The 27,729-nt window shown below is 44.8% G+C and overlaps 1 protein-coding gene across 5 annotated transcripts in view; it reads left to right on the top strand.

Annotated features, from left to right (window-relative positions):
* Window positions 1–27,729, top strand: part of GALNT13 (polypeptide N-acetylgalactosaminyltransferase 13) — a 136,451-nt gene that overhangs the window by 47,759 nt on the left and 60,963 nt on the right. For all 5 annotated transcript variants that reach the window (XM_059820355.1, XM_059820354.1, XM_059820353.1 and 2 more), the window contains 3 exons: window positions 19,147–19,313; window positions 20,551–20,758; window positions 22,535–22,705. In XM_059820355.1, the coding sequence (XP_059676338.1) occupies window positions 19,147–19,313; window positions 20,551–20,758; window positions 22,535–22,705 (546 nt within the window). The remainder of the gene's footprint in view (window positions 1–19,146; window positions 19,314–20,550; window positions 20,759–22,534; window positions 22,706–27,729) is intronic.

Genomic DNA, 27,729 nt, shown 5'->3' with positions numbered 1-27,729 from the left:
GACTTTCCCCCTGTCTCCCAGTCGCAGAGTTAAAGCTAGCTGATGGAGTCGGCTGTCAAGCCCATTTTATTTCACTTGAAACTTTTGCATAAAGGGACATTCTCCTAAGAATCTTTAACTGAAAATGCATCTGTAGAGGATTATCCAAACTTACATACTTTTTGAAGTAAATTTTTAGAGGCAGGGATTTTTTTTCCCCCGCTTAACTTTTGTAGAAATGTAGTGGTGATTGAATTTTGTCTTTTCCAGTTCAGTTTTTTTTGTTCTCCTGTTCTCCTTCAGCTGCATAAACAGTCTGATTTATGGGTACTGCAGCTTATAACAAATAAAAATTTAGAGAAATATAAGCGTAGCTAAATATATACAAGTGGTCAGGTCTTTTAAAATCTCCCATTACTTTTGCTTTTTAAACTGAATTGTCAGTTAGCTGAGATCTTGCTTGTTATACTTTGTTTGAAATTAAATTCTTCAGGTTCCCGTGAAATTCGAAATAAAATAAACACTTAGTTCCCTGGGCTTTGTTTGGAAATGCCTGCAAATAACGGAAGCAGAAGCGTTACTTTAACAGTAGACCTTGTTCACAGTCAACGTATGCGATGCTTCTCCACAGCGTGATCATTTGTAACTCGGGGATGCCAAGTTTCCCTACGACACCACCTCAGATCCTTGCCAGGAAAGACCTATTGCAGGAAACGGAAGCGTCGGGAAAGCTTTATGGCTTTTTGCTCGTTTGTTTTGTATCGCTTGCCCTGTGCAAGAGTGCCGAGGGCAGTCACGACAAGCTGGCGGAGCCGGCTTCAGTGTTGAAATGCCAGCGGCGAGCCGGGGCACCTTGCAGGCTTTCTGGGAAGGGAGGAGGATGCGACGTGCTGCTGGGCCGGGTTTCTTGCACCATGATGCTCTCAGCCGGTGGCCCAAGGTACGTGAAACTGCCCAGTGGTGGTCGATGTGGTGTTACGTGCTCCTCTCTGCCGTGGTCTTTGCAGCCCACAAAGAAACGAGAGCCGAGTGCTGCACGCACCAGAGCAAGGGGGCACTGGCAAAGCCCCTCGATCTGTTTTGGAGAGCTCTCTCCATTCCCTGGGAGCAATCCTTGGGAAGAAAGTGCACGTCGGAAAAACAGGTAGAATGTTCAACTTAATCGTTCTGCTCAGCCTAAGGGAGATAAGCTATTTAATACTGAGAGAGATCGCTCTAAATGCATTTCCCTGATGAACAGAAGTTTTGTATTCTTTGTTGAAAGGACAGAAAGTATTACGGGATTTGGAAAAAAATAATTTTTTTTCTCATTTTCCTCTTCAGACAGATGCTTTCTGTACATATTCTGTCTTTAGGGAGTATTAAATTGTTCTGAAAGCCAATTTATAATGTGTTGCTGTTAAGGAAGACTATGATTTTATGGTTAATATATTTACTGTATGACAGAAAGGCATATTTTTATTGACACAGGGGACAGAGGCATCTGATTTGCATTGGATGTCTACCTTACTGTACCTTTCACATGATAAATGCAAGCTTTTCTTTCAGAGCTCAGCAAGTTTTCTGTGGCAAAATTAGATGAATAGAAGAAAAGAAAAAAATAAAGTTCTTGCTGGACATGCTGTCTAGTGGGAAATTCGTAATAACCTGTGTAGCTGTGGATGCTACTGTGTTACGAGTAATCATGAGCTGATGAAAAGATGAATGTTGTCAAGGTACAAATGCATTAAATCAGTGTATTGGCTGTGAAGCAGCCGCACTAAATGCAGCAGAAAACCCGAGGCCGGAGAGACGGAACTTTGCTAGAAGATCGTCGGGTTGACTACTTGTAGGGCGATAGCAGAGGGGGAGCAGGAGGAGGGCAGGCTGTCTCTGCGGCGGGGCAGCGGCTGGTGCAGCGCTCGGGGACGGGATCAGCCCCGTGGAGCTCTGCATTGCCGCCGAGTTATTTGTGGATTGTGCGCTGGGAAATGGCTGAGCTGTTCTGCATTTCCATAATGATGCCGGGGGATTAAAGGCATGATGTGCATTTGTACGGGACCAATGAACTCTTGGCATGACTTGACCTCTTTATTGTATCTATCGCACGTCAACGTTTCGCTGCGTGTCCTGAGCACTGCTGCTCTTCTGTCTTGCACGAGATGTCCCCGACAGATGCAGCGACTTACAGTCTTGGGCTGGTTTAAGATTGAGATGTTGGAAAAGTGTCTGAATGCCTTTTTCTCAGTGATGTCCTCTTCCCGCTCTCGGTGGCGTCAAGTATAGGCTTAAAGCAGAAAATGATGTGTCCAACTTCCTGCACCCAGTCTTCAATGAAAATACAAGCTCAGCTTACCTGTTTGTTGGTCCCGCATTTAGAAGGTTTTATGATTTTTCAACTGTGGTTTAACCCTAAATGCAAAGTGTCATCTCCTGGTGAGATTTTCCACTGCCTTTATACCTCTACTAGAATTACTGAGATTTGTGCATTATAATATTATGTCCACGTAGCAAATGAATGTCTACAAACAGATGTAAGAATTCTGATAAGAAACAAAGAGCCCAAGAAAAAGAAGAGTCTTGCTGTAATTTCTCATTCTAGAAATTAATTCTTCAGTTATGCTACAGTACATTTATTGGCAAAGTCATTGGGAAGAGGGCATTGAGAGGGAAGTAGTACACTAACGTGGGAGCTTTTTCATTGTTGGGGGGTATATATATTATATATAAAATATAATAGAAATAAAAATATATATAATAAAAATAATATCTATAATATATAATAAAATATATATATTCTCTCTTTCTGATTAAATATTTGATGACTGCGAGCTAATTCTGGATTTCCACTGCAACCACAGTGCTTGTGTTTGTGAGATGAGGGAGATTTTTTCCCTAAGGAAAAATGTTAGATTTCTAAAGAAAAGTTTCATTTTATGAGTTGCAGGAAGACGGGAAGGCTGGGTTGGTGGCTGGCTAATGAGAAATTCCCTTTACAGTTTTCTGAAATGAGGTGTCTGTCCCTTCTCTTGTCCTTCTCCCAAGCAGGGGTGTTTGTGCATAGACCTGATGCGATGTCCTGACATCCATGAGAGCTTGCTCTGAATTGTGCGGGAACGAGTTCTGTCATCAGGAGACCACAAAATCCTCCTCCTGTGTGCTGTAACGAAACAGTATGGCTGAGTCCCATCATACCTCTGCCTCCGAGTCCCATTGTACCTCTGCTCCTGTGTTGATACTGTAATTCCAGCTAACGAATGCGACTGTCACACTAACAGTTTAACTTGCTTCCCATTCCGTCTAGCGTTGTCTACCGGAGAATGCCCCTCAATTGCCTGAGTTCTGCCGGTAACGGCCAACTTGAAGATTTTAATCAGTGTCAGGTCTAATTTGAAGTAGCTATTGATTAAACCTTAAACCCAATTTAATGCAACATAGAAATGTTTAATTTTATTTCTAAGTATTTTCTCTGGCAAGGGAAGAAATCCATCTTCAATCTTTTCTGGATGAGTAAGGTTGCAAGAGCTATTCTACAAATTGCTAAACCCATTATAATTGGATTTTCTTATCATTGAAATTTAGGTTGAAGTTAGCTGTTGCGTTGTGTGTGTATGCACTTATGAGCATACATTTCTGATCAGAAACAAACTCCCATTACGATTTTCTAAATAGTAATCGCGGCTTAAACTCAGTGCCATCATTCTGTGTTGGCTTCTTCAAAGCAAAAACCTTGCCAGGTGGTCCCAGGGTGGGGGACGAAGGCTCTGGAAGAAAGAGTGTAGAAGTGGCAATCACTGCCTGTGCAAATTTCCTTTGTAACACATCTGTGAAAATCCTTTAGTGCCTCGAACTCCGTGTTACAGGGCAGGAAGGTTTGATTAGACTTTTTTTGGCGAGACCACTATTTGGTCTTCATGCAACTTAGCCCTGATAAGGGAGGGTAAATTGTTTTATTTTGTGTTGTTTACATCTAATCCATTTGTCTGGCACCGGAAAATGTTGTATTAGTTCTTTTTTCAGCTCTAAGTTGTGCTGGAGAAAGTACGTAAGAGTTCCTCTGTTGCCAGGTTTATCTGCTTACAGCTTCATATAATTAACAGCTAATCTATTTTTTAAGATTTTACTGTGTATATATAGTTACGCATGGAGAAACTGTAAACCACTCATGAATGAGAAAGCTCAGGGAGAAATCAGTAATTAGTTTTGGCTGGAAATTACATTGAAGTGACAGTTTAGAAATTATTCCGCCTTGTTTGGGAGGGAAAAAATCACCCAGGGTGACTGCCAGTAGGGAGAGAAAGTACATACAGGTAATCTGTATGAGATCAAAGCCAATTCCTGATGTATAAATTAGCTAAAGACTGTTAAGATTAAAAAAAGAAAAGGAATTCTCCAGCAAGGAGAAAAATATGTTCATGAGTCAGATGGCTTCGAAACTGGTTTTGTGAGTCTTTCATCTGTACTTTCATATAATAAAAGGAACAATTAAAATTTGTTGCTATTTCCCCTTTGCTGCTGTTTCTGCCATAGAAGTTGGGGTTTGACTCCGTTCTGGCTTTCAGCGCTGTTGTAGCGGCGTAATGCCAGTCCCTGTTCACGCTGCTGGCTGGAGCAGAGGCCGGAGCTACCTGGAGAGTACGCCTCAGTTCAGATTAGCTTAGCTGAGCTCAGGAAAGGAGAGGAGATCTTTTTGGTCACGTTTCCAGAGAAACGTAAGTTGGCGTTTGCAAAATGTCTCCTGGCTGCGGAGCATCATGGTAGATTTGGGGAAATCCCACTTAAAATATCTTTTCTAACCATTTGGGAGCTGGCGTGTCTAAAGGCAACTATCACGAACCACAATAACTTGCCAGGTTTTTTATTCGTTACTTGTATTGTGGCTATGCCCATTGGAAGCCTACTGAGGTGCAGCTGCAACTCAAGAAATGCTTACAGCCCTTTCTGTACTGGCTTGCCGTCTTACCAACTCCTTTCTAATTGTTGAACTCTCAGTTTCCCCATACTGCCAAAGCAATAGCAACCACCACGAGATTCTCACATGCAGGGTTGCTCCTAAAACTAAAAATTTACTGCTGTCGTAGCTTTGATAGAGGGTAATCAGTGCAAGGAAACCTCTGGTCCCTGCCTGCCGCTCGAGAGCTGTTGGAGCTTGTCGTCTTAGGTGGAACTTGGATCGCTCCCAGTAGCAGCGTTCAAGACAGACCAGCAGTTTGCTTTGCTTGACACTGGTACTGTTCAGCAAAAAATGCTCCTCTTCAAATAAATTTATCAGATTATTATTATAGCCTGCTGTATGTGACGGAGCAGCCACGGATACAAAAGGAAGATTTTTGGTTTAAACACCATCAGCAAAGCACCCGTGTGTAAGAAGAGAAGAGAATGTGAATGCTCAGTAGAGATATATTGGTACAACTCATTTAAATGGAATTGGCTTACTCTTGTTAATCTGAAAATGGATTAAACTTCTCTACATCTGGAGGTGTACCAAAGGAGCAGAAATGCTGCTAGGGAGCAGCGATTGCATCTGCAGAAGTGGTTTTGGGTGTTGACCTGGTTAGCTCTTTATACTTAGTACTGGCATTTATTTGTAGACATTGATACACATGAATCTTTGAAGATGTCCTTTATTCAGAGAACTCCCAAAGAGTTTGATTTCCAGAAAGATAAACCTCCTTCTTGTTGACAGGCTGTTTCATGTGGACTGTAGTCTGCTTTGGAGTAGGGCAGTTAATATGAGAAGATATGATTGTAAAAATCGAAGAAGTCAGCTCCTTACTTAGCATTAAATAGTTGAAAACAAATTTCAGTTCCTGGCAGCGCTGCTGTCAGCTTGGGAGAGTGGCCTTACTAGAGAGGTCCCCAAAATATCACTCTACCAAGTATAAAGAATGATTTTATTTACAGAAAAATTGACGTAAAGAAGAGATTTTTATTTCCTTTATTTATGGCTTCAAGTGACTTTGCATACTAGTAAGTGCTTAAACTGCTTGTGTAAAAGAAAGGAGAACCTCAGTGTTGTTTGGCAGGTATTGTTCTCATTTTTTTTCCTGGTGATGAATTTGCAGGCTGCCGTGGAAGCCAGCCCTGATGGGACCTCGCCTCCTTCCCATCATTTCTTCCAGAGAGTCTGCAGGACAGCTGCCATGCAGCTTTTTCCCCAGACCTTTGAAAATGGGGATGGTGGGGGTGCTTAATGGTGGGGGTGCTTAATGGTGGGGGTGCTTAATGGTGGGGGTGCTTAATTGAAGATTTTGATTTGCATGGCTTATCTTTTAAAAATTTACGGCTATTTCGCATTTTTAAAGTATGCCAAGGTTATCCACATTGCAAGGATAAGCACGTGCCTGGTTTTCCTGTAAATACCCTAAATAATATAACAATGGTAGGTTAAACTGGTAGGCATTTAGTCCTTGTATAGTATGCGCGTTGGGAAAATACGTAGTATTTGAACACAAGGGATGGATATTTCTGTTGGATCGCTCTTGTATCAGTTCTGCCTTCCCGTCAGCAGCTCGTCCCAGGCTGGTCCTGACCCTCGCTGGCAGCAGAGCCCACCCCGCGAGGTGGCTGTAACTCCGTTTTCTGATTTCATAGCGCAAGGCTGTTCGAGCATGAAATTGCTTCCTTCATGTCGGGCCGTCCCCTTTGCCTGGCAAGTCAAGGCTCAGAAGCGAACGGCTGCTGTGAGTGCCGCTGTTGGCCCAGCCAGTTGTTGCGAGGAATAAAGTTCAGCTTTTATATGTGCCTGTAAGGGAAATGTGGGAATGAGTCTCTAGAGTCAACAGAGAAGTGAGAAGAGCCTGCAAAATTATACTCAGCGACAAGAAACGAACGAATCACAGTTTCTTTACTGAAACAAGAGTCCTTAATGATTAATAAACTATGTTGTTATCTTTTTTTTAAGAGGATGGGCAGAGTGACAAGCAAATGCCATCTCGACCATCCAGCCTGTTAGATGATGCTTCTGCAACCAGGTCATCACTATAAATAAGCTCATTTCTGCAGGCAGCGGAGCAGTAAGCATGGGCGGTCAAAGCAGTGAAGGTCCTCGGTTCAGTTTTTATCAGCAGGTATGTAGAGGGCTTTGGCATCGCAGGGTGTCTCCTATTAACTCCAAGCAGAAATAAAAACCAGGTAAAAGCATCCGTCCGCGGCACTCCTGGCCCTGCAGCAGAAGCTCTGGCCACCACCCAAGCGGGTGCCTGTCCTGCTGTATCTGCTCACGGTGGAGGTAGCACTGGGCAAGTTCTGTTTTGGGGCATCTGTGCCACTCTGTTGGCAGCGTGGTCTTGTTTTTTGAAACTGCTTGTGGCAGGTAGAGAAAATCCACATTGTTGCAAAGGAGTCATCCAAAATAGTTGTGAAAATGTCAGGAAATATGCCTGTACGGGTAATTCATGCTCCTGTTTTATGTCCTCCCTGATGGAAGCTGTCCTCCAACTTGGTTATGTGCATTCGTTCAGAGAAGTCGGCTACTCTCTACCTTATCCCATGAACTCCATTAAAACTTTATGCATTATTGTCACAAGGAAGAATGCAATAAGTAAAGTAATTTCCCAGTAATTTATGTGGTAGTGTGTGCAGGCTGGAAAAAGCACTTTGAATTTTGAAAAACGTATTTGGATACTTCCAGAAGTGTATTGACTTGCTGCTCTTGGCTTGCTTTATAGTACAGCGCTAATCCTCGTGAATTTACAAAATGAGCTGACCGGCCGTTCGTCCAGAGAGTGGGTGGATGTGTGGGGAGGACAGTGCCGGGGCAGTGATTTGCAGAATTTCACCCCTTAGCTGGGGGCTCCAGAGCTGTGTGAAAGCAGAAGCATGTGAAGCAGCTTCTTTGTTTCTTATCTCCTTTATTGTAGATATGAATAAGAGATTTTGGGGATTCAAAGTTAATACTTGTTAAAATATCATTTAAATGCATTAAAATACTTTTTAAAAAAATTTAACAAGTAGAAGAAGTTTGAGGTGAGCTTGGTGAGTTTCAGAGAAGATTCAGCAATGATATAATGAAAAATGGCACTGGAAATGGAACAAATTTAATGATCGCAAGCCATCCAAGAAAGCCTGACCTGATCGGAACTGTAATTTCTATTACAGGTCTTTGATTTTTATTGGAAAAAGTGGAAAAAATACAAAGGGGTCTCTAGTATAGTCCTCTGAAAAAGAAATACTCCCCTCTACGCTATGTTGTTTGCTTTTAATACTCTGCTGTATTGTTGTGTTCTTCGTCAAACAGAAAAGGAACTTTGAGCATTCAGTAAATGACTGCTGAAGTAACTTCTAAAATATTAAAATGGACTTCGGGGTTGAAGGTCCCGGAGGAAGAGTTGATATTCAAGGCTATACCTGAAGCTTTATTAACAGTGATAGTGGAAGGTGCGAGTGAAGGGTCTTTGCTCCTACAAACTGCGGACCCATTTATACTCTGTAATGAAACACCCGAGAACCATTTTCGTAAGATATATTCACATCCATCAACTGCTGGATATAAAAATTGGTTGGCTTTGGAGTATTTTGATACAATAAAATCTAGTAAGACAACGTAGATGCCGTTCCGGCACAGTTCTGCTTTCCTCTAAGTGAAATAAATTCCTGCTCAATCATTTTCTAGTTACCTTTTATTTGCATACATTCAGTTTAAAATATGAACTGGTGCAATTTAAGTAAATTTATTGAAGTAGAGTTTGAAGCTGCGTGCGTTGAAATGCTGCAGCAGAATCTCTTGCAGGAGAGTGCGTTACTTCTTCAGGTTGAGAGTGATAGTTCTGCACGGAGCCGCAGACTCCTGCAGAGCTGGGAGCTGCCTGTGGCTGTGCAAAGGGGAGGCACAAGAGATCAAGCTGCAATTAAAGCTCTGCTGGCAGGGAATTTGAACACTCGGAGAGTCCTTTCTGTGTTCATAATACTGTACTATGTACTTCATTTTTGCGCTTTCAATTTCCCTAAGTAACTTCCAGGTTTTATTTAAACTCAATAGGAGGAGACCATTTTGGGCAATAGAATTCTGGTAGTTGAGAGTTATCACTTACCCCCAGTAAGCAATAATTTATTTCTAGAGCAGGTAACTGACACTCCAACGTGTGGTTTTTAGAAAGGAAACCCAAAAAGGAGCGGTGGTCATCTGCGCATGGCACAAGTAACAGTTTTGAAGGGAAGGTCCGTGACGTGGAAGTATTCTCTAAACGTAGTTTTCCGTAAAAGCGCTGGCCGAAGGCCTGGCTTGGGAGAGGTCTGTAGGATGTTCTAGCAGCTCTGATGTCTGGAGTTAGGCCAGGGCTGCATTGAGGCTCTTGGTGCTTCAAAACCACTTTAGCAAAGAGAGGTGGGGGTTTTCACGGCGGTTTGTTGTGGAGGGAAACCAGAAATGGCCTTCCACTGCTGCGGGACGTTAAATAAGCTGTTGTTTTGCCAGAATATTTTTTTTAATTCAGTGCACCTTTCCTTATGTTTTTAAATCCCATTTGAGATTCGAGGAAGATGGAAATGCTTGGAGTGTTTCTGTGGATACCAACTCTATCCCACTGGAATGATGCGATACACAACTGTGCTCTGGAAAGCCAGGTACAGCAGAGCACAAATAACATCCGTTATGTCCTATTAACATAGAATAAAGCGTCCTAACGTGCCTTGGCATGTAATCAGTGTGCGCTGATAGGATTTGGCATCTTGTGAGGTATCTGAACGTGATGGTGGCGTGTTTCAGGTCTAGAGGGAGATAAAGAAACTCGACTGGCCGCCAGCTTCACTAGGCAGCAATGCATTCGTCTCTGCAACGGCGAGTAATACCTGAGCATCGAGTCTGTGCCTGCTGCCTCGCTCTCAGGGGGTGCTGGCATGAGGGATGATGAGAAATGGCAGATTTCAGGCTTTCTGCGTTTCATAATAACAAGAGGTGTGCCTGAATTCCAGCTCTTGTGCCACAAAGCTATGGGGTGATGTTGGACAAACGCTGTGAGCGAACACGCACAGGTAGATGCCCGAGATGCCAGCATTGGCGATTGGAGCTGATGGGGACGTCTCAGCCTGTTACTGAGGGCATCCAGTGGCCCAGGAGCTGTCAGAATGCTGAAGAAATGCTTCCCGAGGCAGGAGGACACGTCACTGCACGGGGGCAGCGCACTGCAAGGTCCCAGGGATGGTGGTGGCTTCTTGAGCCTTGGGCTGTGGTTCTTCACATGGCAAAACCGGCGTGGGATAATGCGGAGCCTTCTGAGAGGGAAAGGTGCTTCTCTTGAATTGGCAGTCTAGGTTTTTTAAACGCTTCATTGCAGTGGGAGCAATATCATAGAATCATTAAGGTTGGAAAAGACCTGTAAGATGATCAAGTCCAACCACCACCCCAACCCCACCATGCCCACTAAACCATGTCCCACAGTGCCATGTCCACATGTTCCTTGAACACCTCCAGGGATGGGGACTCCACCACCTCCCTGGGCAGCCTCTGCCAGTGCTTCTCCACTCTCTCAGGAAAGACATTTTTCCTAATATCCAGCCTGAACCTCCCCTGGCGCAACTTGAGGCCGTTTCCTCTTGTTCTATCACTTATATGCTACAGATAATGCACCATTACAGAGCAGTTAAGCCACACCAGCCAGCAGCTGTGAGGTTTAAACACCCAAATAACCTAGATGTAGTCTATCATGATCAGCAGTTTCGTACTCTTTTTCAGGGACTGTCTTGCCATCTGTGTTCATTCTCCCCAGCCTCAGCCTCTGGTGACCGAGCACCCTGTGTCAAAAATAGTAGTGTTTAAGCTGCCCTATAAATACCTGAGTTTTCCTGAGCTCATTTCAGAACTGGTAAACGTTTTCCTAAGAATTGGCATGTGGGATATTGTTCCAAATAAGAACACATTTACATACGCGGAGTTGGTTTAGTACGTGTAACAAGCTGTTTAACGGTGAACTCTTCCATTTTGTGTAAAGTCATTCTTGATCATTCTTCAAAAATAACGTGTGTGGACGTGAGGCTAAATCAAGACAGTAAAACAACTGCAAGGTATAAAGTTCACTGGAAGGTAACCACACCTATAAAAAGATTAATTTATAGATTTAATTATTAATTTATATCTTAACTGCAGCGCTGTCATTTTGAACAGGCAGTTTTGCAGAGGATCTTGCTGCATAATGATAAATTCATCACTTCTGCTTACGCCGCTCTTGGGTATGGGTTTTTATGTGCATTACTGTGAAATTAGGAGTGAGTTTTTCTCCTGCCTTGATACCGCTTTCCATTTTTGAGCTATGACCCTGTACCGTATCTAACAGACGATGCCAGAGGCAGGGCGTAGATTCAAGGGGTAGTGGCTGCCTTGGACCAACGGATGGTTTGCGGTTGCATTAGCTGAGGTTAGTCATCCGCGCTCAGGAGATGCGATGCGCTAAGGTCGTTGCTGCAGTGAACTGCGAATAGGCAGAAGTGGGTGCGTGCCCCGCTCCCCACCAGTACTGCCTTTGGGGCTGATGGAAAACTTGCGCGGTGTCCAGCAGCTTTCCCGCATCACCTCCCGGTGCAGCATTCAGCTGACAGCTGAGAATTAATGAGGTGGTAGATAATTTTCAAGATGATCGTATTAGCTGGAAAGAAATACAGCAGCAGGTTGTGATATGACATAGCAGGCTTTTAAACTGGACTAATTTTAAAATGCAAGAATTCAACGGGGAAAGAGACAGGCCCTAAGAAGCAAAACGGAAGCAAGTGCGAAAAGAGAAATTACATGCCACTAAGGCAAAGAAGTGAGGAGCTTACTCAGCTTTCTTTCAGATGTTACCTACTTACTGCACACAGTAGTGGTTTTGCACAATTGTAGGCGCTTTATAATGCTGGAAATGATGGTTCCGGTGGAATGTAGTATTGCATCAGTGTGTTCAAGAGCGTTGTTCATCATAAATAGTAAGTACCTTTCTGTGAGGAGAGAGACCTTGCTAACCCACAGAGCTAAGATAAGGTTTCATATGTCCACACATGTAGGTTTTTATGTGTGTATAGATAAATAAAACTATCTACATACATGTGTATATAAATATATATGAACCTATATATCTTATATACCTGAGTAAATGTACTGCCACTGTTGCACATGTAACATTAATCAGAACATAAATATGGATTCAAAGCAGAGACAGAGGTGCAATGTGTGGCAAGTCAAGAGTTCATTAATTTAGCACTAGGAAATGGTGCATTCGCCCCTTTTCTCTTCCCACCACCTCCTGTTACTAGCGGCTGCAGCGTGCGCTGTTACTGGTTTCTCAGTCTGTCTACGCCTGGAATTCCTGGAATTCCCCTCTCTGTATTCTGACCGACAACTCTTCCATTTCGCTTGGTTTCCAGGCTGTTCCGTGCTTCTCTTACCCTTGCTTGGCTCTGAACCTCCTCTACAACAGACCTGCCTTCCTCGCGCATGTGGGAGTAGAGCCCTGGAGGCACGTCGGGCTGCCCGGCAGCCGCAGGGGCTGCTTGCCTCCGCTCGCACCTCAGTGACTGCTCTGCAGCAGAAGTACCAGTCCTGCAACAGGCTGGTTTCGTAGAGGAGCCATGCCAGTGGTCTGCCTTACCAGCCTTTGCTTTACGGGTGTTAAGCTTTTGTATTTTCACTAAAGCAAAGCAGTAAAAGGTAATGACTAAATAATCAGGAAAATCCCTCAAGTCATATAAACTACAACTGTTCAACACAGTTCTATATATTCCCATATGCACGGTATAAAAAATACTACATAATAAATTGTATATAGTAGTTATATTCTCATTTTTTCCCTCCAAACACTTTGCTTTCATGCCTGATCTTTTGCCTTGAGTTGCTTCCTTGAGAGCTTCAACACAACTCTGGAAGGGATAAAATCACTGCACAACCCTCCGCGTTCACATGATTTGCACACAGCCGATGGGAAGGATGGTGAATAGGTAGAGTCTCACTTGGCTTCCATGTTTCTGATTTTGGAAAATGTGTTTTTCTCACATTTAAACAGCTGTATTTACTTCATGTGTATTCATAAAGTAACATCTGATGACTTGCCTGAGCAAACCCAATGTTTCTGGGAAAGCGTTTCCAGCGTCAGTGTGTGTTGAACAATCAGTATGCATTGTAAACAGCACAGGGGTCGCGGAGAGGGAGTCCTTGTCTTTGATAGCCTGTGAGTAGCAGATGACTTATTTATCGCTTCTTCAGCGCGTAGTGTATTTTTGAATTAGAAAAAATGCCGCATGAGTCACTGTCATCATTTTGGTAAAGGGACTTGGAAGGTTTTTATCTTTCGTGCACTTATAAACACTTTCAAGTCAGCAGAGTGTTGGGCTGGTGTCTGTTTGGGGCTGCAACACCACTCGAGGTGTGCTGCAAGGGTGGAAGGGAAATGGGTGGCGACTGAGCCGTCCCTGGGGAGGGACACGGAGCACTACAAAGCCCAAATCCCGGAGACATTACCCATCTCATGGGGTGTGCTTCACCACAGTAGGCCGGAAGACAGTCCCTGGGTACTCTTGGACATAGCGGGGATGCAAGAGCTGATCCGTGAGCTGATCACTCTCTAGAACTACCTGAAAGGGGGTTGTGTTGAGGTTGGTGTTGGTCTCTTCTCCCAAGTGAGTAGCGACAGGACAAGAGGAAACGGCCTCAAGTTGCGCCAGGGGAGGTTCAGGCTGGATATTAGGAAAAATGTCTTTCCTGAGAGAGTGGAGAAGCACTGGAAGAGGCTGCCCAGGGAGGTGGTGGAGTCCCCATCCCTGGAGGTGTTCAAGGAACATGTGGCCGTGGCACTGCGGGACATGGTTTAGTGGTCATGGTGGGGTTGGGGTGGTGGTTGGACTTGATGATCTTACAGGTCTTTTCCAACCTTAGTGATTCTGTGATCTACAGTGCAAAGCCGTGGATGTGTTGCTGCGGTTGTTGAGGGAAGGCAGAGGAGCGTGAGCGGCCACTGGCGCACAACAGCTCGCTGTGGCAGGGGAGGGGGGGGTTTGGTACGCCGGGTCTCTCCCGGCCGTGCTCTTCTCCTGCTGGTCTTGCACCATCTCTAGCACCTCCCCGGCCATCTGTGTGTTGCCCCATTCAGGGAGCGTGCAGAAAAACTGGCCAAGGGGTGGGCTTGGGGGCTTCTTTGGAAGGTGAATCAGTCTGCAGAGAGGCGTAATGAGCATCGGGTTCGGAGCGTGGCCATACGCAGCCAAGAGCAAGGTACAAATTAGTCACATTTGTATGGATTGTGGTTGTTTTCCATTGCGCATCTTGTAAATGGCAGTGGGAATTACTTTAAGAGCGAGAATAGTGATTATACACCCACTGTATGATTGTATTGTTACTGATTTTTGTTGTTTAACTTTTAAAGTGAATCAAATACTCATGAAAATTGCTTTGAGTGAGTTTAGTGAAAATTAATCAACATCTCCCCTTCACCAGAGAACAAAGGCATGTTGGTAAAAGCATAACCTTCCCATCCAGAGCAGCCTCAGCCTCACGCCAGTTGGTGTTTCAGTCTCTGTATCTCCTGCTTGCCTCCTTCCTTCATCTCCGTCATCTTTAACTACCAAGCTGGATGTGGCAGGTTCCCCGTGGAGCGATGCCGTTGCTGTTTGCTGGGAAATGCAGAAATAGGACCCTTGACAACAGCGTGTGTGTAAGTGTGTAAATGGAGCGCTGTGCCTCATCGGTGGGAAATAAAGGGGCAGCTCTCTGGCGTGAGGTGCATAGCAGTTGCGTCAGCAAGCTGAGGATGTTTTTTGATTAATCCAAGCAATAAATGTTTTCACATGGCAGTGATGGTTCTGGACTGGAGTCACCCCAGTGGCTGGTGCAGGAGTAAGCTCTGTTACACACTCATCAATTAACAAGCACTAACGACTTCTTGTCTGTGTGCAGTTCGCCAACTCCAGAGCAGTGGCTTTTATAAAATTTGGTCCTTAAGTCACTGTCTTCCTGTGGTGACAACTTTCCAAGGGAGGGAGGAAGGAAGGAATACTCTGTAAGAAATAAAACATAACGAAACATGTAATATGAGCTTCTACCCTGAAATGTTGCTGATCCTTAGGGCGAGGTTAACGTATTGCGTCCCGTGACGCTTTGTGTTTCTCTTGCAGCCAAAGCAGCCAGAATCAGCATATTCCCAAATAACTGAGGTGGTCGTAATCTATGCTGGGCTCACGGCTTTAGGGCGAGTCCAAAAAACTTGTACCTGTATGACAGCTAAAACACAACTATAAACAACCCAAAAATATATCTAAAAACCTCAGCAGATCTCATTCCCGGTGTCAGAGCTGGGATTGCGAGTGCCTGTTGTTCACAGTGCTGGTGCCTAGTTATCGTCTTGCCCTTGGCAGCTGTTTTGCAAAACCAGCTCTCCGCTAGTGCAGGTGGGTTTCCAGAAACCCCCCGAAAGCAGAAAAAAGTTAAATTGGTTGTGGAGCTGCTCCTCTTGGAGTGCCTGTCTCTTTTACTGACTCCGCTTTTCTGCGTGTTGAGGTCAGCACAGGGCACAGCTTGCCATCCAGACTGGACTAAACATTCCCCTTGGTGGGTTAACTGCTGCAATAACATCTAACAAACTATGGGTACGCAATGGTCTAATGCTGTAAGATAGACAAACTACCAGGATTTACATTTTCTGCCGAAATCAAATGACCCAAATTAAACAAAGCGAATAGATTTAATTTAGTCTCTGACGAGCAGATGCGATATCAACAAATCCCCGTACATCGCTTGGTGTACCTGGGGGACTATATGTAGCAGACCTACAGAATGAACTGCTTTGGAATTGAATAATCCTCCTCCACAGAGGATAATCCCACCATGTCATTGTCTGTGAAACTAAGGAGGGACGTGCAGCAGAGTCGTTTGGTCTGGATAGAGACAAACGTAATAAAAAGAGAAGGATTCCTCACTTTATGGTACAGTATCTGATGTAGGGTCATTGTGAACGTTTTGAAGAAGGACATACAGTGGAGATGCTGCTCATGGATTTTTATGACCAGATTTATGATCGTTTAGATCGGTCTGTCTGCTGCAAAACATAGGACACGCGACCTCTTTGTGAGTTTTCCCGGCTCATCTGGCCCTTGGCTTCTCTGGGTACTGTAAGATACCTTGGAGAATAAGAAGAGTGATAGTGAAAATACTGGAGATGCTGGCAAATGCTACATGACGATAAACGTTCTGTTCCTTAATACTCCGTTTGCACTACCAAATCAGTGTTAAACTGCAAACAAGGAAGTCTCCTTTCCTTCTTGTCGCCTTTCGCTACTGACTTGCATTTCTGAATGTTTTAAAACATAATCTTGTGTAGTACTTCTTTTCCAGTTTCCAGGATTGTATCTCTTTTAAACGTAATTAAAATGACTGTTGTGAAATATGAGACAAGCAGAATTTATTCCAGCTTTGTATAGAGTTTGAAGTATGACGATAAGCTCTGGAAAACAACTCTGAAGATCAACAGCACTGAGCTTTCTGGTTTTCAGTCTTTGATATCTGCCTTTCGGATGCCAGGGTTGGCACGAGACGCTTTCCAAGGGCAGTTACGTGTGAGAGGAAAACTTCTGGTGTGCCTTGGAAACAAATAAATTCAAAATGTCCTTTTTTGGTCGTACTGTCCTGCTGGGCTCACCCTCCTTTAGACACCTCTGGGTAAACACAGGGTGTCGTCGTGGATTATTAGCAAAGGACTTTTATTTGTGTGTCTGAGCTCTGAATCTAAATCATAATCGATGGATAGTTGTATCATTAATTAGATTGCTGAAATTGTGAAGGTGGGATGGCTACCAGCAAACTTCAGTGGTCCTCATCAAATTGATGTCAAGACTGGGGGGGGGGGTGTGGCTGGATCGATGGGCCGAGGCCAATTGTGTGAGGTTCAACAAGGCCAAGTGCCGGGTCCTGCACTTGGGTCACAACAACCCCATGCCACACTACAGGCTTGGGGACGAGTGGCTGGAAAGCTGCTCCGAAGAAAAGGACCTGGGGGTGTTGATCGACAGCCGGCTGAAGATGAGCCCGCAGTGTGCCCAGGTGGCCAAGAAGGCCAACGGCATCCTGGCCTGTATCAGAAATGGTGTGGCAGCAGGAGTAGGGAGGGGATCGTGCCCCTGTACTCTGCACTGGTGAGGCCACACCTCGAATGCTGTGTTCAGTTTTGGGCCCCTCACTACCAGAAGGACATTGAGGTGCTGGAGCGTGTCCAGAGAAGGGCGACGGAGCTGGTGAGGGGTCTGGAGCACAAGTCTGATGAGGAGCGGCTGAGGGAGCTGGGGGTGTTCAGTCTGGAGAAGAGGAGGCTGAGAGGAGACCTCATCGCTCTCTACAACTGCCTGAAAGGGGGTTGTGGGGAGGGGGGTGTTGGTCTCTTCTCCCAAGTGAGTAGCGACAGGACAAGAGGAAATGGCCTCAAGTTGTGCCAGGGGAGGTTCAGGCTGGATATTAGGAAAAATGTCTTTCCTGAGAGAGTGGTGAAGCACTGGAAGAGGCTGCCCAGGGAGGTGGTGGAGTCCCCATCCCTGGAGGTGTTCAAGGAACGTGTGGCCGTGGCACTGCGGGACATGGTTTAGTGGGCATGGTGGGGTTGGGGTGATGGTTGGACTTGATCATCTGACAGGTCTTTTCCAACCTTAGTGATTCTGTGATTCTATTAGCATCGGACTTTTTGCTGTCAGATCTAGTTACCAATGACTTATATGTGTATATATACACATGTATATATACAAATATTACATATAGATGTGTGTACTTATCTATAGCTCATTGTGTATATATATGTACACTATGAATCTTTTACCTGTGCCATAGAAATCAGTGATATTCTGTATTCTTCTGTATTCTCTCCTCTCCTTGTGCTTTGAAAACTCTGGTCACAACGTTGTTTTATCTATTTTGCTTTAAATGTCAGTGAGGCAGAAGAAAAGGTTAAAGGGAGTTTTGTTATGGTATGATGTTTAAGAAAGAAACTGTATGGACGAGCTGACTTTTCTTCAGGGACCTTATTCATTTGTTCTCTTGGCCCTCAATAGAGAAGTTTTCTGTAGGGAGGGGGCTACTCCTGGGTAAGTACTGCGTTGGGACTGGTTGATTTTTCAAATAACACAGAGAGAAGTGATACGCTGTGCCTGTGTCACAGTCAGAGAATTCAGGGTATGTAAATGCTAATGAATAACTCACTAATTTAGAATTTTTTTAGTGAAGCTTCAGATTTGTGGTATTACAAAAAAGATCCATAATTTATTCTCACTTTACATACAGTTTAATTCACTGGTGTGTGGGGGCCACTGCTGAAGAAAGTACGTACACGGTGACCTGTCCCTTCTGGAAGGGCTTTCCTGAACCAGGGGCACAGTGGGGGACAGTAGACCCAGAAAATCATACAATAGTGAAATAGCGAAAAAAAGTGTGAATGTTTTTAAGTCACAATGGTTAAGAATCCATATTAGGTGTGTTTAAGTGACGTGACTTGACCTGTGTTGACAGGTTGATGTAGGCAAGTTTGTATTTTTGAAGTGTGTGCAAGATCTGGAACAAATACACAGAATTTTGGCTTGTCTTGTAATAGGCAAATAGCTTTAATTTGCTTCCACAAAATCAGCAATGTTTGCTATCTGTTGCTCACTTTGCCTTAATTTCTACATTTTCCAAACATAGGTGAAATTATTGACCTCTCGTCCTTCCACTGAATGGGCATAGAGTGTTCTAGAAAATAGTAATTGTTTTCTTCTTTTTGCGAAACCGCCGAAGATGGGAAGGTCTCGAATGCCTCTGTGCTTCAAAACATAGAATTTGGGATTTGTCACAGTAAAAGACCTGACCTAACTGTAACTGCTCGGTACGCTTTATATCAATTGCCCCACGTCCTGCGTGTGGCTCAGTTTTCTCTTTGCCGTGTCATGTTGGTGCCGAGGCTGCTGGATGCCGATTTCTCGGCGTACCGAGCGGGAGGAAGGAGAGCTGCAGCCCGAGGGAGCTGTGATCACAGCAGTGCACGTTCCTCTGGCTACTCTGCCTTGTTTTCTTAGCAAGAAAACAGGGTTTGAAATTCCCTCTGCCTTTGGGCTTCTGGCTTGGGAGCTTGGAGAGATCAGTAACCGCTTTGAGATGTACCGTACTCAACAGGCTTGAAGCCCCTTTTCCAGGCTGTCCCATTGGTAGAGCTCTTTAAGATTTTCTTAAGGATTAACTCTCCTTTTCCTTCTGTTTTTTTTTCTGTGTTTTTTTGGCAGGTGCAAGACAAAAGTCTACCCCGACGAACTGCCCAACACAAGTGTGGTTATCGTGTTTCACAACGAAGCCTGGAGTACTCTGCTTCGGACCGTGTACAGCGTTATAAACCGCTCGCCGCACCGCCTGCTTTCCGAAATCATCCTGGTGGACGACGCCAGTGAGAGGGGTAGGTTTCGGCAGAGAGGAGCCCCATTCCGCCTGTTGTTGCAGCGCCGCGTTTGAGGATCCTGCAGAAGGGGTGGCGAAGCGCGGCTGCCTTCCGCCGGTGCTGAGCCGGACCCGCGCTGGGGCCAGCAGCAAACGGGCTTTAGTTGGTATGGGCAGGGCTGAAGTACGCTTCCAGGTGGTCGCAGAGCCGAAGGTTGGTTATCAGGTTGTAAGTCGTATGTACAGTGCACCTATCCAGAATTCTGTTAGTGCTTTTTTCCGCTGTGGTTTGTCATTTCATATTACCGTAAAGAATCCTTCTTCCTGTCACTCTTGCTGTCTCTCAAAACCCCCCAGTTCAGTATTTCAGGTTTTCCTGCATGTCCAGACTGAGCCAATTCCCTTGTATTTCTCCTATTTGTGGTTCATTTCTTCTAGTCTTGGCTTTTTTCTTCCTTTTTTTTTTAAACCCAGGGTTTAGAAGGAAAACTGCCTGCATGTACAACTAATATTACCTGGAAGAGGAATCACATTATGTTCTATAAATGGAATCAATGGAACGATCAATTTTCCTGGAGTAGCCAAATGTATATAATGGCAAATACAACATATAGCTGCAACTGTTGGAGAGGCAGAGGATGCAAGCTGAGCCGTCCTCTATTGCCACCCCATGTAGCATTAACTTAACTAATTACTCTCCTGGATTTCCCTGCTTCAGAAAACAAGTAGGCTTCATGTTTCTCTGTGCCGGAAGGTGGAGGAAGGCTTTAGCCCAAGTAACTACAATTTTTCCTAAAAGCAAAGTTTTGGATTCCTAAAGGGCTCAAAGGGTGAAGTTCATCAAAAATAGCCGTATTTGTATTTAACCATAGGCAAATTAGCAAAAGCGTAATAATTTTGCACTCGCTATTGATTGCTGGTTTATTTCAAGGAAACAGACTTGTTTAAAATTTGTGTGATATTTTCATGAGACACACTGGCAGATGTGTGTGTATGTGCAGGCTGTTTCCGTGGGGCTGCGCGGAGCAGAGTGCCACTGTGAGCCTCCGCGGCTCAGCTCTCAGCCTGCAGAAAATCTCTGAATATGTCAAAACGCGTTTGCTGGGTTACGGCAGTGTTCGGGCATGGCAGTCCTTGGAGGCCGAGCATGACGCATAAACTCTGCGGTTATATTCAGAGTCCTCGGGGGTTGCTGAACCTAGCTAAAAATAATATTTCTCTTCTGTTTTTTTTTTTTCCCCAATTATCTTTGGCAGAGTTTTTGAAGACCTCGTTAGAGAATTATGTGAAAAACCTGGAAGTCTCCATAAAAATCATTCGGATGGAGCAGAGGTCAGGGCTGATCCGCGCGCGGCTCCGAGGGGCAGCCGCCTCTAAGGGGCAGGTGATAACGTTCCTGGACGCGCACTGCGAGTGCACCCTGGGCTGGCTCGAGCCGCTGCTGGCCAGGATAAAGGAGGACAGGTAAGGGTGGCTCTCCTGCATCCGGGCACAGGGGACCTGTCTCCTGCCTCCGGGCCATTCCTTGGTTTCACCGTGCTGCTAAGAAATAGAACAGAGAACAATGCAATGATCTGAAAATGAAGATTTAAGTATTTTTTTAACTTATCAGGAAGACAGAGTATTCTCTAACAATTGAATCTAAATCGCATTTCTAAATAAAGGTGTGATAAGCTGTTGACTCTTACAGCAGGATTTCCGTTGCTGACGGTAAGAATAACGGTGCCAGTAATGACATCAACTTGTGCCATTTACTTTCACAAGGACTGGGTGTCCCCCACCCTGATGGCCGTCTTTCTCCCTTCTTTTTACTGGGCATGACGTTTTGTCCGTGTGACCTCCAATATACTCTGAAATCTGCACTCTTTTTTTCTTTGCCTTTTCCCTTTCCTTTCTTTGCCTTTTCCCTTTCCCTTTCCTTTCTTTGCCTTTTCCCTTTCCCTTTCCTTTCTTTGCCTTTTCCCTTTCCCTTTCCTTTCTTTGCCTTTTCCCTTTCCCTTTCCTTTCTTTGCCTTTTCCCTTTCCCTTTCCTTTCTTTGCCTTTTCCCTTTCCCTTTCCTTTCTTTGCCTTTTCCCTTTCCCTTTCCTTTCTTTGCCTTTTCCCTTTCCCTTTCCTTTCTTTGCCTTTTCCCTTTCCCTTTCCTTTCTTTGCCTTTTCCCTTTCCCTTTCCTTTCTTTGCCTTTTCCCTTTCCCTTTCCTTTCTTTGCCTTTTCCCTTTCCCTTTCCTTTCTTTGCCTTTTCCCTTTCCCTTTCCTTTCTTTGCCTTTTCCCTTTCCCTTTCCTTTCTTTGCCTTTTCCCTTTCCCTTTCCTTTCTTTGCCTTTTCCCTTTCCCTTTCCTTTCTTTGCCTTTTCCCTTTCCTTTCTTCGCCTTTTCCCTTTCCTTTCTTCGCCTTTTCCCTTTCCTTTCTTCGCCTTTTCCCTTTCCTTTCTTCGCCTTTTCCCTTTCCTTTCTTCGCCTTTTCCCTTTCCTTTCTTCGCCTTTTCCCTTTCCTTTCTTCGCCTTTTCCCTTTCCTTTCTTCGCCTTTTCCCTTTCTTTGCCTTTTTCTTCATTTTTTTTTGCAGTAGGCAGTGCAATTTTCCCCTTTTTTGTGCGTATAGATCCTGCAAGTGAGACCCAAAACCTGTGCTGTCCTCCCCAGCAGCGTTGGGCCGAGGTCCTTGCTCTGCTCGATGGAAGAGCAGCTGTGCGTGCATGGGCAGCGCCAGCCTGCCTACGTGCACACGCGGGAGATGGGATTTGCTCTCGTTTAGGAAACGCCTTGCAGGGGGCCACGAGAGGGGCATGCACGCGTGATAAAAAGAGCGCTGCTCGAGCCCCACAGCCACAAGCTCAAATAGCCTCTATTGTGCTTGTCCTGACGGCACCGGTCTTAGAAAGGCGCGCAGAAAAACAGCGTGGCGCGTAAGGAACGAGCAGGAGAATTTATCGACATGGTGTAGCTCGCGCTGCTGGGGTGAAGTGGGCGGCAGTCGCTCCGGCCGTTGGGGGAGGATTTGGCCCCGGGCAGGGTTGGGTGCTGGCAGCTTTCAGCTCTGGGGAGCGCAGCGAGGAGTCCGCGTGTCCAAAAAGCCTCGGACAGCAGAAAAGGGGAATTCTGCACGTTTCTGGAAGAGAAGCCCTGCACGGAGCGGCGGTAAATGGCGTTTTGTGCAGAGAAACCTCGAAATAAGCGCAACATTCAGCATACTAACAGGAAAAAGTACTGTGTTTACAAAAAGTCAATGTTTTTCTTACAGGAAAACTGTTGTCTGCCCAATCATTGATGTGATCAGCGATGACACGTTTGAGTACATGGCTGGGTCAGACATGACTTACGGAGGGTTTAACTGGAAACTTAACTTTCGGTGGTATCCGGTTCCCCAGCGAGAGATGGACAGGAGGAAAGGAGACAGGACCTTGCCTGTGAGGTAAGGAGAGTGAATGAAGAGGACTATGCTATTTGACTCTGCTGTGCACTTGTTTATGTAGATAATAGTGCTTAATACCTAAGATTTTGCTGCAGTATCAGAGAATACACGTCAGATAGTTGTGGCACACTGTTCAGAGTAGAGAAGACCAAAATCTGACCTATCCTTAATGCTGCAATGTAGTTATCAGAGCTGAGAAAACTCATTTCTATCTTCTTTTCAATATTCAGGAATCCAAAATATTACCCCGCCCTCTGTTTGTTTTCTGCAAACGGCCTGTTGACCTTGTGTTCACAGATGTTACTGGTTTTTCATAATTTAAGGCAAATATTAGAGCATATTTCTGAAATACACATTTTTGAACATTGAACCCAAGTATTTGGTTATGATGATTTGCACTTGAAATGCATGCTTTTATTGCCTAGAAAATAAAATTGATGACTGTGCACGCCGAGTCAAAAATGATCTAAGAGTATGTCCTGAAGTCCTGTGATCATTCCTGACCTCTTTCATTTAATTGCTCAAACCACGGACTGTAACAAAACCTCTAGAAAAATTATAAATGAAGCTGAAACCGAACAAATTGAATAAATCACTTGCAGTGGGTTATTTGCTCAGCTCTAATAGCTTCTGTGGTCTTCATGAAAAGTTTATAAAAAAAAAAATAAAAAAAAAGCTTTCACAAGTGGATGTAATGGTTTCAAACCTGTCTGAGAGACATGATGAAGTGAATTCCAGTCCTGCATACCCCCGATTGTGCGCAACAGGCAGATAAAGGGAGAGCCAGCTCAGGGGACAGCAGGCACAGCACCGCTGTGCGAAACGCTTCCAGGTAAGGCAGTGGATGGGCGAAGAAAAGCCTTTCAAAATTACTTATGCCGGAAAATGGCCAAAATCTGTCACTTTCCGTCCTTCAAAGCCCGGAGTCAGGGAAGGGCTGGATTTTTTTAGGTTTTGTTCTCGGGAAGTGGTCTCAGGAAGAGCAGCCGGGTCCCCAGGAGCAGGAGCGGACCCTGCCGCTAGCAGAGGGGGGAGGAAGCTCTTCTTGACTCAAGAGAACTGGTTTTCTCGTGATCTAAAATACTATCACTCAGCTGTGAAGTCTGCCAGCAGCTATTTCATTAACACGCACCTCAGCTTTAAAATTGGTGGAGGTAACGATCCTAAGGAGCTGCAGAGCCTCGTGCCGTGCTGGCTGCTGCTCCCTGCTCCCGGCGTGTCCCGCGCTGTGCCCCGCTTATCCTGGTGCTCCCGTGCCCAGTCGACTCCCAGACACTGGGAGCTTTCCAAGAAATGCGAATCCCAGTTCGCATTTCCTTATCTTGAAACAGAGTAGTACTTAAAGTTAATCCAGAACCAGGCATGTAAATGACTCTTAAAATTATTAAAGCAAAAAAAAAAAAACCCCTTTTTTCTTTTTTTTTCTATTTTTTTCTTTTTTTCCCCCTTCAGCTTTTAGCTGGGGGTTTCCTGGGCTTTTTGGGATTCTGCTGGTGAGATGAGTGTTAGTGAGCAGAGCGTGGGTGAAGGAGGCAGAGGTTAATGCCAAGTGCCACGTGTCCTATAATTATCATTTACACAAGTGCTTTCCAGTGAAGAGGCGGCTCTGAGGGTGTGTAATTGTGCTGGCTTAAGACCAAAGTGTCGGCTTTTAGATGTATAGATGCCCCTTCTGACCGCGTAGTGGGGGCATTTCAGTCTCTTCGGTGTCGGAAGAAGGTGCTCCCTGCCTCATTTTCCCTTTTACCCGAGGGGAGGGGAACCAGCAAAGCAAGCGAGCCGTGGAGCTGCCCAGGTGTAAGGGCCTTCCTATAGAAAACAACATTAATACGTCCTCCGCTGCTTCAGTGCTAGCTGGTATTTCCAAATGCTTATCAAAAGCCGTCCAAGGACTGCGGCAGTGCATCAGTCCTGAGGTGTCAGAAACACAACCGCAAATTCTGCGTCCAAAGAGAAAAAGTATAATACTTCATTTAAGTTAAGAATGGTTTTGGCAGCTGCTGCCACCTGAATATTCAAAAAATGGGGGGATAAAAATAAAGAAAAGACTATAACCCATACCAAAAGTTTAGAAAGAAAATGGTGAGTTCACTTTTTTGTTCCCTGTTGCTTTCCCCATTCTGTAACACTATTTCAGTCTCATGTAGATTGAATATGCCTTTATTGATATTTTTTCTTTGTAATCAATGGAATAGGTATAGAATAGAAACATCATTGGATTACATGTTTGTTTGCATCTATGCGTAATATAACGGTTGCACTCAAATTTTGCCTTTTGGTACATTGAAGATCAACGGAATTGGCAAAAGTTTTACGCAAAATATTTATCTTCCATAATAAAGGTGCTAAATTCCTACCTATGCTTTTTAGGTTTAAAATCATAATGCATACATTTTCAAACTATGAATTATTTTATATAAAATTTATTATTTATGTATAATTTGTATTAGTGTATAAGTATTTTTATGGAAAAGCCCAGGATAGCTTACCGATAAGAGCTCAGGAGTTGGTATGAATCGAGTTTGGCCATCAGATGCCATTAACCCCTCAGTGACCGTCACCCCCAGTGAAGTTAAAGGCAGAAGGAACCGCGCTTGCAGAAGAGGGTGCCTCAGTCTTCCTAGCGCGTAGATGTGAAACGCCGCTTGCTTGCTTGCCTAGGGAGTTGAAGGAACTGTTAAATTCCTGAGTTAGGTATTTGAGTCAAATATCTGCCTTTGCTGGAATCTCTAGATTTAGTGGGAGAAGGTTAATTAATTCAGTGACTCTGATATTAAAACCCCACAGCTAATTGCCGTGCAGTACAGCTGTGAAAGAGCTTTCTCACGGACATCATTAGAAAAGTTAGGCTGTTTGTCGTATTTTTAGCAAACAAGACCGCTGGGGATTCGTAGGTGCCTCTCATTCTAATTAGGGATGCCTTGCCTTGGACAGATCGAGTTCTGATCCGAGATCCGTAGGCGGACGCTCTTCCTGCTCTTCACGCGCTAAGCCCTACCACTTTTACCCCTTATTTTCTTCGGCTGCTTCTTAAACCCCAGTCTGACATCCCTTCTCTTGTCCTCATTTTCTTCTTCCCTTATCTCGCTGTCCCTCAGGTCAGCTAACCCCACCATAGCGTAACCTTTCCCAGAATAGTCTAAAATGGTAACTCTTCCCCAAAGAATCACGGGTTTTGCAAAGGTAGCGGGTTTGCGAACGGTCCCAGTTTGAAGGTGGTAGATGAAGGTGGGCAGCGCTCACGACGGGGACTCGTCCTGGGTGCCGGGCAGCAGGTCGTGCCGCCCCCAGCCCCTCTCGGAGCTCCCCGTCCTGGGCGAAGAGAGGATAGCAGTCGGTGGTCATCAGGTACCGGGGTTTCTTGGGTTTTTTTTTAAATGTGCTTACAGTTTTTTTACACGCACAATGATCAGAAGCACAAGTGACATGGGGGAGCTTTCGGTTCCTGAGGTGTCTTTGCGAGGACTGAAACTATAGAGACCAGGAAAGAGACATTTAGAAGAAATCCCTGAAGAAAAGATTGTTCCTGGAGACAGAGCTCTTGAAGACAAATACTTCATGCTGTGAGGTTCATTAGGATCAGTTGAAACGTATTTTTTCAGGTGTATTTGCAGAAATCGGATATGAACTGTGGCTTTGAGTGCAAATGTTACCCAAGCCGTGGAGCTTGCAGGGTGCTCCCAGGTGTTGCTTTAGGGTTTGTCCCGCACTCTGAAGGTACAGCAACCCCCAAGGACTCAGGCCAGCGGGTATATATGTATTCTCTTTTGTCCGAATCGTGAAGGCTATTCATTGCCGTTCTGATGCACCTCAGGATTTTACCTCGTTTCCATAGGGAGTAAATGCTGTAACTCCCACTGTTGCTGGAGTAACCTCCGGCTTTGCAAACTTCGTCAATGGTTAGACCTTGCCAAAATGTCTTATTTTAAGCACAAAGCCCATTTCTGTTCCCAGAGGACTCTCTGGGAGCAAAACCTGGATGGTTGCCCTGCGCAGAGTTGGAGCTTAAAGCTAAAGTTTCCTGCAGATGATCCGGTTGGAGGTGGGTAGATCTGGGAATTAGAAAAACAGAGAGCTCTGAGTGGTGCAGTTCCTTCTCAGGTGGGGCCGGGTTCAGTGGTAGGTGTTCAGGGGTAGTGCCAGCTAAAGCCCGTGGTCTTGCTAAACCTTTCATTCTTCATTTTCCACTGAAAAATCCCTGCACAATATTTGTACTTTGCAGAGCATCCTCTGTGTTTAAGTGAACTCATTTCTCCTCCTGTGATTTTGCCTGCGGCAATAGAAGACTTGTCTGCGGTAAGGTCGGTTTACAAACATCTTGTCTTACATCCACAGTATTAAAAACATAAAGTGTTTCTGTGCTGGGCATTTACAGTCTCTGCACAGCACATTTCTGTGGATATTTCCATACTTGCCCTTTATTTTTTTTAAGCTGAAGACACTACAGGCTCCTATTAGAAATACTAAAAAAAATGTGTTTTGTTCTGGAAAAATCTTTTCTCAAGTATAAATTAGTTATTGAGAGGAAAGGCACAAGATCAAGTATTAGGAGTGTATTGTATTTATCTTCTTATTACGACTGATTAAACTTAGAGTTGACTACAGTTAATACTGCCTAGATGAAGAGCAGCAGTATTGGAAAGTGGTATCTCGGTGACCCCGGCTTTGCGGCATCCCACCGATGCCTCAAGCCCAGCCCAGCACGGCGTGGGGATCGGTGGGGTACCGCAAACCCCGGGTCACCGAGGGACTGTTGGGTTGTGCAGCTCCTCGGATGGGAAGTCAAAGGGGCAGGAATGGGAATCCTGCTTGCTGCTAATAATTGCAGAAATGAGAAGCAGACGTTGTCTCCAAACTGAAATTAAAAGTGGGTTTGAATGATGATTAGGGTGAATCATAACACATTACTGTAGTTGTTAGTGTGACTGCAAGTAGGCAAAATACAGCTAATAGCCGCAAAGCTGAGAAAAAATCCGTAGGAACCCGTACTCTTTCTAATATTAGTTTCAGCTGCTTTTACAGCG

The sequence above is a fragment of the Gavia stellata genome, chromosome 8 (assembly GCF_030936135.1).
Source record: "Gavia stellata isolate bGavSte3 chromosome 8, bGavSte3.hap2, whole genome shotgun sequence".
Classification (NCBI taxonomy): Eukaryota; Metazoa; Chordata; class Aves; order Gaviiformes; family Gaviidae; genus Gavia; species Gavia stellata.
Note: the sequence above shows the minus strand (reverse complement) of the source record. Positions and strands in the feature narration are given on the sequence as shown.